The sequence below is a fragment of the Etheostoma spectabile genome, chromosome 9, assembly GCF_008692095.1.
Source record: "Etheostoma spectabile isolate EspeVRDwgs_2016 chromosome 9, UIUC_Espe_1.0, whole genome shotgun sequence".
Lineage (NCBI taxonomy): Eukaryota > Metazoa > Chordata > Actinopteri > Perciformes > Percidae > Etheostoma > Etheostoma spectabile.
Genome location: NC_045741.1, coordinates 24,282,083 through 24,293,996, shown reverse-complemented (window position 1 = coordinate 24,293,996; position 11,914 = coordinate 24,282,083). Strand labels below are relative to the sequence as shown.

Genomic DNA, 11,914 nt, shown 5'->3' with positions numbered 1-11,914 from the left:
CAAACATTTGAGTTTAGACAAGACCGTGCTTGATGTTCCTCTGCTCCAAAGACAAAATATTACGTTGCATTTGTTAATGGTGACACGTGGAATACATTCCCAAACTCATGCTTTCAACTCACTAAAGTGGAAAATGTTGACACCTAATATTTGTTTGGGTATGAGTATCACAAGCCTTTAACAGGGTAGATTTGGAAAATATTCAGTGTTTTTTAAGCAACATGTTCCCATCTTTGATTCTACCTGAGTTGAAAATGTTCATTATCCTGTATAAGTGCACTTCCAATCTCCTTTTTATGTGGATTTTCGCTTTGCACATAGAAAATAACAAAGAACGCAGCAAAGTGCGAATAAATCAATGTGTGAATCTGAAACTTGTGACATAAAGTGTGTGTGTGTGTGTGTGTGTGTGTTGTGTGTGTGTGTGTGTGTGTGTGTGTGTGTGTGTGTGTGTGTGTGTGTGTGTGTGTTTTTCAAGTCTTTGATGCTTCCTGGAAACAAATTTTGAATATTCAGTGGCCTGTCTTCAGGGAGTCAGTAATAAATAAATACGCTCCCTAACTCTCACTGAGGATGTCCAAACTAACACAAGATGAGTGGCTCACAGAACGGCTGGATTAGCTCCAGCTCCAACAAAAAGTCAGCAATTATGCAAAAGAGCAAAGCAAACAAGGCAAAAACTGTCCAGGAGCCATCTCATTTGTTGGTTTTCCAGGCCGAGTACAGAGGCCGGCAATGTGGCAATCTTCACCATAACAAAAAATAATAAAAAGGAAAACGACATGCTTACCATATTGTACCAAATGTTCAACAGTCATCCAGAAAAAGTCAATCATACTGTCAAGTGCTCTTCTAAGCTGTGAAAAGGACCAGACTTCAGATTTGGCAGAGATATGTTGAAACAAACAGCCGCTTCAAACTGTAGTTTGGTCACAGGACGTGTGTTGAGCGATGTGTGCACGACTTTCTGTTTTCTTTAAAGGAGAAGGTAATACTTCTCTTATTGGCAACAATTGCCATGTTGAAACATATATATGCTGAAGATGGAAATCTTCGGGTCACAAATATCTGGTTTCATTTTTTTAAAGGCTAAATTATTTCCTTTAAATCCTACACAGCTGAGGACACATGCAGTAGTTGTTAAAAGGATCATTTCTTTTGCTGGTTTGGTCTTTTTGTGCGAAATAAAATGTGTTCTTTAACTAGAAAGAATTATTCTATTTCTGTCAACAATACTAGCACTCAACTTGGAGTTATTGAGATGATTTCTGGGTAATGTAGTGAGTAGAGGTACTCCAAGGAGAATGAGGGGAAAGTGGATGCCACCAAAAGATCAAGTAGTAAGCAGTTCAAGCTCATGATTTGCATTAATGGTGAAAATACAACTCAGATTGTTCCTTTTTGGGAAGGTTCTAAACAACTGAAATATGAAATTCCCCTAATTGCTGATGCTATTTTACAGTTCATCACTTTGTCATCTAATGAGACTATGTGGCCCCTTGGAAACAGCGTTGGATCATGCATGTGTCTTTTCTCTCAATTGCCAATGTGCTCTCAGGCCAAAAAGTGTGGTTTTGGGTGATGGACACTAAAACGTTCACAGTTATCCACAATTTGGAGTTTGAATCAACCATAGAGGGGACAATGCAAAAAGTAGGTTTTATATAATATAAAGGCATGCCTAAAATAAAAACATACTGTATGAAAATGTGAGTTTAGCTATTCAGTCTAAGAAATGAAATAGATTATATGTGTGAAATGTAAAATGTGTGTAATTTGAGACGTTTCCAGGTAGTGGAAAATATTATTTATATATATATTTCCAGCTTACATAACAAATTGTTGTTGAATGGATGGTATTTAAGTTACGGTTCATTGTATTGCAGAAAAACAAAAGTAAAGTGTTGCCCCTCCGGCCATAAATGACTCGAACTCCTGAAACACATTAAACACATTAATGATGTATAACAATGTAGAGTTCTCTCAGGGTGGAAGTATCTTTAATAAATTAGCTGCTAATTAGTGCTGTGATCCAGAGCCCGGCTCTGTAATGGCAACAAAGTGGACAACACCAAACGATTCCTGCAACAATGACTGGAACAAACAGGGGGGTTCCACTTCAAGCTGTCCTGATCCCCTGGGAGTAAGACTTCACTGGGAAATAACAGTCCAACAGGAGCTCCACGTCGATCTGTGTAGTGGGTTTTAGTATGCCTGGGGCCTGACTCATTAAAGAAAACAGGAGAGTCACTTTCACTCTCAGTCGCTGCCAATAATCCCGGTAAGAGTGGAGCTGTGGATGTGGCAGCAGAACAACAGTGCAACTTCAGAGGAAACTCTGTGAAGTACCAGAAAGCTCTTCACATGAAAAGAGAGCACCACTCTGCTGCTCAGTGACAGTTATTTTATGATAGTGTTGCCATTAAGCTTTTTGTTTTGAGTATCCACTGACCTCTGTGTCCTCTACTTTACATTTTACAAGTTTCAACATTTTTGAGATGAGAGTTTTAGAGAACTCCCAAAGCATGAGTGGGAAAGTGCAGGTGGACAGAGCAATTATGATGCTGTCAGCAAAGAACAGGCAAGACAGCAGCCAAGTTCCCTCATTTAATAAGCGGTAGAAACATTATGTAAACCACTTTCTCATAAGGAGGCATTTAGAAAGAGTTTATGCATTATAACTGGCTTTATTAAGGATTGGTGTTGCACTTTACAATACTACCACCTAAGGAGAAGTGCTCACTAACAGATTTAGACAGATTTGTGAATGATATTTGAGAGAAATAAGCCTTTTGTGTACGTAGAAATTGTCTTAGATCTTTGAGTTCAGCACGTTAAAAATTAGGGGCAAAAACAAAAGTGTCATAATTTTGGTCAATGTATGTGAAAGTTAGGTATATACTGTATGTATGCACAACTGAAGTATGCATGTATATGCAAGTGTTGGTAGCAGTATGTGTTTATGTGCAACTAAAATATCTTCTCATATGGCTTGGGTATTTTCCATAGTCGTCCTGTATTTAGTTCATAATTTTAAACCAACCATGGTTAAACCAATCATAAAGCCATTTGTTACAATTTATAGACCCTTTATAAAGGGTTCCTCATCTGAAAGTGGTACCCAATAATTACAAATAAGAAACTGGAACAGAGCCAAATGAAAAGCAGAAAGATCTCAGCCTTTATTGGTCGAGTTTATCTCTGTCTGAACGTTGGGAAAGTCTCAACCATGAAACATAAATGGGCTGTGCAATAAATACAGGTGAGAGTTCAAATGGACAAGGTGAGAAGATGTAGTCCATTCCATGTAAGAGCATTTACACGATTACACTGATTCTACATTAAATATGGTTAAATTAACTAAATCATTGAGTTTACATGAGACCATTGTGTACACAGTACAATAGATAATATATATATATATAATGTTCAGATAACAGTCTAAATCTGTTTTATTTTAATCATTCTGCTGTTCTCCAATTTGATCGATGCTGTTCATTCATGACACGTTGGGATTTGGGCATCTGACAAAAATATTAGACATTAACTGTTATAAAATCCCTTTCACTGGGTATTGCGGGTTTCCTTTAAAATATCAGGATGGGTGAAATGTTTGCCTAAAACAGTGATCAGTGTCTCTAAAAGCAAATCAGTGTAAATCAACTCATTATTAGTCGTTGCTTTTTGTAAACAGACCATAGATTTTCAAAAGAACGAACAGTCTGACATCAGAGGACATAGCTGGAATCACTTGCCGCAGTTATACCCATTGAGGCAGTAGCACCATGTACAGCATTTTCTCCAGTAGACCCATGTCCTTCCCTTGGATCAACTCTTGTGAGGACACAAGGTTCGAATTTTTGTTGGTAAAACTCAACAGGAACTGATGCATCATAATCAAATTGTTGGATGTTAGATCAAAGTTCAGATCAAAGCTCCTGGAATTTTTGTCCCTGCTGTTGGACACGTCAGTCAAAGACATTTTCGATATATGGCTGCTGTGCTTCATATAGTGCCTTTAATCTGATTGGTCAATCAGGTTATTAATCACATTTACAGTAAGCTGAATGCTTGATGGGGTTGTCCACACACACACACACACACACACACACACACACACACACACACACACACACACACACACACACACAGTCTCTTTGGCTCTGTATGGCAGTTGTGGATCACATGTTCCATCCAAGTCCGATGTGGGTGGCCAGCAGGTAGCACATGCCGATCGTACACGTCATTATCATCATGGGGAATCCTAACCTGCAAGAAGCAATAAAACAATAGATTTACGTATTGACATATTAATACTGGGGAAAAATGTTGTGTATTTATTGGTCACCAATAACATTACCAGTGTAACATAAAAAACTAAAAGTTGCATGCGCACATTAACCTGCTGATGTCACTATGAGAAGCACTATGTGCAGTGACCATGTTAATGGGCATGTCGGGAGGGCGGTGGGGGGGGGGGGGGGGGGGGGGGGTCACAGGGTAGACACTCCAAATCTGTCCCTGCAAGGCTAATGTCCAAGAGCTCATTTAAAATTACCCTTGTTGGTATCCAAGTTAAAGGTGGGTGGTGGTAGGGTATGAGTGGGAGTGAATAAGGGGCCCAATTTGGAAAATGTGTTCCTTGTGTACATAATTCCTGACGGCCTGCATGTCACCTCACAGCACAGCGTCTGACTCTGAGCCTGACAAGCTCTGAATCGGCCACTGACAGTGGCTACAGTGACATTTGTATCAAAACACTGTGGTGTGTGTAATACATGTCTAAATGTGTGTGATATTGTATATAGTATAAATGTATGTATATGACGCAGACGCCGACGCTGACGCCAGCGGTAACACGTGGCCTCTGTTGTTGCGGAAGTTTGTCATTGTGCATTATAATGCAATGCAGGCTACATACAGCACAGCCATGACAACACCATAACACACAGTACAAACAATATAAAGTGTTAAATGATTGCTGTACCTACTGTAATTTAGGCATGTGTCGAGTTTCATGCCATTTTTCTAGTCCAACAATACAATCACAGTCAAAAAAATCATTAAACTTCTCAACAGGCCAACACATTTGGCTCTCTACATCAGACATAGGCAGCTGACTGCCTGAAGCAACGTGCTCATGAGTAAATGTTTAATAAGGCGGGGGGTTCTTCACAATGCCACCTGACATCACAGCCTCCTTCTACAATTTTTCAGTGTACGATATAGGCTGTGAAATGTTTGACTGTTTTCTGTCATTCTCTCTTTTCTTTCTTTGGACAACTCCAGAACAAACAGGTGGACGAGCACTCAACGTTGAATCAATTAGCCGTCTGTACACAGCTGACATGACTTTTAGAAGCGTGTCTTTTTTTAGAGGCTAATTTTCTGGTGAGGCAGAAAGACATCAGAAAATTACAATGAGTGGAAAATAAATGGCCAGTGTAGAGAACACGTCTTTACATGCTACACTTTAAAGAAGCCTAATTTCAAATGAACTGCAACTTCAACTGCTTTTCTTTATTGAACTACTGTATGGTTTTTCTTTGTATTAGACCTATTCTAAATGGCAGCCACAGGGTAATACATTCTGTATATGTGAAAACCTTTTGGCCAATGCAACAGATGACACATGTGACACTGTACTGAACCCCAAGGGGAGACTCTCTTTTCACTCAGCTCAGAGGAGGGAGATCAGAGCTGCACTAGAAGAGCTGGTCCAAATTCAGGTTTGCTTAAGGACAACTCAGGCTGCTCCTCCTGCTCACTGCTGCTCCAAGACATGTCAAAACAGGCTTGCATATTACTTGCCAAATCACATCATGCATGACGACATGAACAAAAAAGCCTTGTAGTGCACATGAACAACTAACTATTCCAAAGTTGGGCACCAAGTTTATTTTGAGCCCTTGGTAAATTGTGCCATTGCCTGGCATTTTAAAGGCCTGCCCTACTCTCAATATAATTACTGAAATTACGTTAGCTTCATGATGCAACAGCCATGTAAAACTGACAAAAAGGCCAGACTGCTTTCCAAATTTTTCATTCATCACTTAGTATCATGAATAGAAAATGTGCCCATAGATGACTCCAGATGGTTTGTCATTTGGACGTCTACCATGTCCTATATGGACACATGGCTGCTCCGGTGGCCAGGGATCTGTTTGCCCCCAGTCTTTGACACAGATCCCTTTTGGAGGATAAAAAAAAAAAAATTATATATATATATTTCTGTCAAAGCGGAAAATAAGTAAATAAAACTATTGTACCCCTACCAAAAAAAATTGGGAGAACTCATATTGTTGAAATATCATTTAGAGCAGATGTTGCTTTCTAGTGTGACAGCGTGTTATTTCGGTAACACTTTATTTTAAGTGGTGTCCACAAGACTGACATGACGCTATGTCATACCTATCATATTTTTGGTATGGCCTCAGCTCACTTGGATCCTGGACTGAGGTGATACTAAATGAAGGACCTGTTGGCAGGTACCAGAGACTTTTATCATGATGGAAAACCCAAAAAGGCGAGTAGAGTGGAGGCGAGTACATATTCTATCTGGTCTAAATGTACTTTTACCAACAGACATACTTTTCATTTTTTCAGTGTGAAACAGCTATTACAATAACTGCTGTAGAACACATTCAGACAATTATGTGAAATGGCAAATTTAACTGTGCCAGGTTTAGGTGCAAGGTGTTTTTAGCGAGAAGCAAAAGGTTATTTAGGTTATGTCTCTCGGCCTCAGGTGTTTTCTGTCTACCTGGGCAGGACTTCTTCTCTGGGGATCTTGTTTTGGTTCAGTTAGCATGGATGTTCAGTATTTGATGGGCAGTGAGTCATAGGTGCCTATGATTTGTTTGTTTTTTACTTTCCAATAATAACTTTGCATTTTATGGAAATATGTGGGGAAAAAACACCTGATTATGACAACAGAAGTATAGTTGGTGCATGATTATAAAGAGAATAAGTCTTATTTGATATTAAATACAGTGACCCACAGTTGTTTGGATACTTTAACCAGAAGAGTGCACTAGTATTTAATTTAAGTCACTAATGGATTAACTTTATTCTGAAAATGTAGCAATTGGTACCTAATTGGGGGTCCTTATTATCATAAATTATTAAAGACATGTAGTAAAGTATGCTGCTTGTAGCTATTACTGAAACATAGTTTTAATGTGTATTTAATTCTGCTTATCTGCACCTGGATAGGTGCAAACTGTCCTTAAACAACACAGGACTGATCAGGGGTGTCAGAGTCACTGACATGAAATGAGGTCACATTCTGAACTTTAATTAAAGTCATTTCTGACAGCTGGCAAAATTTAAATGTTTGGAGGATTTAATGTCTCACAGGAGAATGCAAGTGTAGTTAGGTGTGGATGCAGGGCCCTAACTGACTAGTTATCCCTGTTCAGATTCAGAATCAGAATCAGAAATACTTTATGGATCCCCTAAGGGAAATTCTGTAATTCTTTTGTATCTTTTGTTATGCTGCATCATTAATAACCTTAATCTGAATTGTTAGGGTTAACACATGTCAATATCAGAAATGGAAAACAACAAAATTAAAAGGTTTAGTGTATAATTCTCAAAATACACATAATACAGAAAATGGTCTATGAAGGCAAAAAGGACTGAAATCATTTTAAAGCTTTTCATGTGAATTCTGTTTCCTTTTCAAAAACTTGGAACTAGTTAGCAGATACTGGCCTATTGTACTGTTTCTGTCCTCTCTCTCTCTCTTGTGTATAAAGTCCTCCTGAACCACAAGCCATTTCAAAGCCCTATTTTAAGATGACCTTTCAGAATCGTCCATAGATCGAGTCTTTTGCACTGGAGGAGCTGAGGAAAGCACACAAGAAGTCCAGAGGACCTCGAATTAAAGAGTAAATGTTGCTGATATTTGTGTCAGTGTATTACTCTTTATTGTTACAACCATTTCTTTATTCAGATGAACACAATTATGCAGATTATATTTAAAATGCATGTGGACGTGTCAAATTAGTACTTGAACTAAGGATTAATGAGGCTAGTCAAGCACTTAGGCTCATTAATAATGATTTCAATACGGCGTGGTGGTGCATTTAAATTGTGACAGAGTCAAACTTTTTGAGTAGCCGACTGAACGGAGTTGGAAAGGTCAGACTGATTATCATTTTTGTTTACACATAAAAGGTTTAATGTGATGTGAATAATACAAAAAAACACCTCAGAGAGAAATGATCAACTAAAATAATGGAGAAAGGCTAAACAAAGCTTGCCAATGCAGGAAGGGCGGTGAGGACTTCCTTGGTACATGGGGCGCCGGCTCAACCAAGTGAGCTACCAGGGCCCCATCATGCGATCAGATGGTTCCCTGCAGTCCTTAGTGATCATCCGGAAAAGTGACAAAAGTACTTTTTGTCTCGATTGGCAGTAATTACCTCTTCGCTAAGCCCTGCTCTCCTTCGGTCTGTTGCTACATTTGTCAAGCTTTCCATTGTTGCACAGGATATATGTAATGTAAAATAATGTACATTAACAGAGGAAGCAGCAAAAGCATTTTTATTTCCTGCAGCCTACTGATTTTGTCTGCTAAAATGAAAACTGTCATTAACTAATTAAGCTAATATATTAGTAGTGAACAAAGTGTTTTTTGGTTTTTTTTTAACTGTAAGTGATGTTGCTATTGAAGGCTGACCACAGAAAATAATGACAACAATAAGTGAAGTTATGGTTACTTAGTGTATTCCAACTGTGTGGGACAGTGGTTCCCAAAATACTTTTTTTGACACAGATTAGACCAAGGACCCCGATTTGATAAGATTTCATTCCAGAGGCCCTGATCTGATAATATTTTAGCTTTTAGATGTTTTTATTGCAGAAAGTTTATGATCACAATGGTCATACATTATGTCATTGTATTACTTATGGAGAGAATTATAGTGAAAATGTTTGTCTTTGTGGAAAGAATGTCCACGTTAGATGGATGGAGTGAGAAATCTCTTAATGCTTATCATAATCAGACAAGCTGAGGTCACCTCTACACGGGAGACTCTCTCTCTGCTGAGCAGGACCCATTTACCCGTAACAGGCTCAGCATGGCGGGACAGAGGGGGAAAACGTTGCCCCAATACAGAATAGAGAGGAGCGAGGTTCACCTTGTCTAAAATGTCCCATCGTACCTTGTGACCTCACACGCTGATTTCATTGTATCTGATGGGAGCTCTTTGAAATGTCCGATGCAATCGCAAAGCCTTTCTTTCGATAAACCAGAGGGATGCACTTGTCTGACTGGGAACAGGACACCACAGATCCCTGTGACAATGCTTGACCTGTTCAATGAGCAGCATGACTTGCAAAATGCTCAAAGGTGCAGTTTTTAGGCTGTAGGGAGGCATAGAAAAAAATCTCTGTACCTAAAATATCTTTTCCCTGATTACAATGCATGCTAAGTTTCATGCAAATGAAGGAAGCACACCAGCAGTAACTAGTGCAGGGGACCACTGTTCCCAGCACAGGGCTACTGTACGAGCTGTATGAATGACAATATCAATCCTGTCACATCACGCTGGGACAAAAGGAGGCAGCACAAGGTGTGGAGAAACCCAATAATGGGCCTGTCTTTCTTAATCAGCTCACATTGTTTCATGTCATTTTTTTACTCTGCCTGGTGCTCAGTGCAGTGAATGGCAGACCAGGAGCTCCACTCCAGTAAAATACAGTGTGGTCGTTACATTTTTGATCTGAAGCGTTTGGTGATTTGCTCTATGATTGCTTAACAAGTCACTGAATGCAGGGTAGACATCCTGGCAGCAAGTGTGCAAAAAAAAAATCTCAACCAACGAGGGTTTAACCTGCAGGAAAACAACTTAGTCACACATCAGAGCAGGGATCTTCAATTGGGGGGTCCAGGGACCCTAGGGGGGGTCCTCAGAGTCAGTGCAGTGGGGCCTTGACATGAATCCAAGATAATATTAGCAAACATAAATTCCCATAGGTAAGGTAGTCACTAAGGCCATCCACAGTTCATCTTAAGGACTCAATGCGCTACATGACAACAATTAGTAACATTTTTATTTTAATAGCTTCATATTTTATGCAAAAAGGTATAAAGGCTCAAGGTGGCCCTGCACGTTATTGTAGGCCCGGTTTAAAATGCAACTTCATCTATACAATATATGTAGTCCAAGTCCCACCATCTTTATTTATTTATTTATTTATTTTACCGTTATTATCTTTTTCTACTGTATTTTTGGTATTTTATTATGTTACATTTTCTTTACTTTTATTAGCTGGATTTTACATACAGTAATTGCAGTGCTTAATTGTTTTAATTTAGTTTTCTCCACACATCGCAATGTATTTCTGAATTAAATATTAAATTACTTTAATTTCTTTTTCCACCACTGAGAATGAAAATGCCAATAGGTACTGAACTGGAACAGCTGCTATTTTTCACACTGAGCATGGGAACTCTAGCAATGGCTTACTGTATACCTTGTCGAGTTGGAGTATGTTTACTATACAGCACACATATACAATGCAGCACATATACACCATACAGCACATATACACCATACAGCACATATACACCATACAGCACATATACACCATACAGCACATATACACCATACAGCACATATACACCATACAGCACATATACACCATACAGCACATGTATACCACACAGCACATGTATACCATACAGTACATGTATACCATACAGCACATATACACCATACAGCACATATATACCATACAGTACATATATACCATACAGCACATGTATACCATACAGTACATATATATCATACAGCACATGTATACCATACAGTACATATATACCATACAGCACATATATACCATACAGTACATATATACCATACAGCACATATATACTATACAGTACATACATACCATACAGCACATATATACCACACAGTACATATATACCATACAGCACATATACACCATACAGTACATATATCTCATACAGCACATATACACCATACAGTACATATATCTCATACAGCACATGTATACCACACAGAGTAGGTGCTTCTCCCATGATCCCCAGGTTAATGGCTGAAAAAGAAGAGGAGGATCCGGGTCTAGAGGAATGAAGCAACATGGTGCATGCCAACTAACTGCTGAGCTATTCAGGGTCAATCATTTTCCTTTGTGATGTCTCAGAAAGGCACACATGTCTCTGTGGGCTCATCTGGGGGCTAAATTTAACCACCTGATACGGCTCTAGTCAGTCCCAGCTGCCTGGAGTTGCAGACAAACTTATCTCCCCCTTACCTGTCTCTCTGAACAGCTGTGACCCTTGCCACAGACAGCCAATTACGGGCAGCGCTTCAGCCGAGAGCACTGCTTCTATCCAATGACTGTAAACACAGCGCCAGTGTGAGAGGAGAGAGCCGACAGGGTGCAACTGTTCTCACATATCTTAGTGAAATGTCATGCAGATGGATCCTGAGTCTTTTCAGGGCTATCACAAATTTGAACAGAACTATTACTTACTGATGGCATTTTCCAATTATATCATTTATTTTTAGTGGAACAGAGAGAGAAGGAAACCAGACCGACAATCACTAGGTAATTGTGCATTTATTTTTAATAACATGAAAGATCCCCTATTGTTATTCTTTTCTTTCACCATCACCAGCCACAATCTTACTACCTGTCCTCTGCCCCTCCATAATGTTGTATGCAATAATAAACTATTGATTACACTATTGATTGATGGTTGCATCCCTCTAAGATGGAACACAAGGAGACCATATCATCTGGCTAACTAAATGAAGTGAGGACACAGAACGTCTGTAATAACGGTTGCAGCTAACAATTATTTTTGTTATTCATTTTTTTTAAATACCCAGGCAACCTTCCCTGACTTCTATCTGTCTGGCACTGCACTTAT

At 39.1% G+C, this 11,914-nt stretch overlaps 1 protein-coding gene across 2 annotated transcripts in view; it reads right to left on the bottom strand.

The window, feature by feature from the left end:
* Positions 1-3,158: 3,158 nt before the first annotated feature.
* oca2 (oculocutaneous albinism II) overlaps positions 3,159-11,914 on the bottom strand; it is a 49,175-nt gene continuing 40,419 nt past the window's right edge. For both annotated transcript variants that reach the window (XM_032526714.1, XM_032526715.1), the window contains exon 24: positions 3,159-4,269. In XM_032526714.1, the coding sequence (XP_032382605.1) occupies positions 4,182-4,269 (88 nt within the window). In that variant the 3' untranslated portion in view covers positions 3,159-4,181. The remainder of the gene's footprint in view (positions 4,270-11,914) is intronic.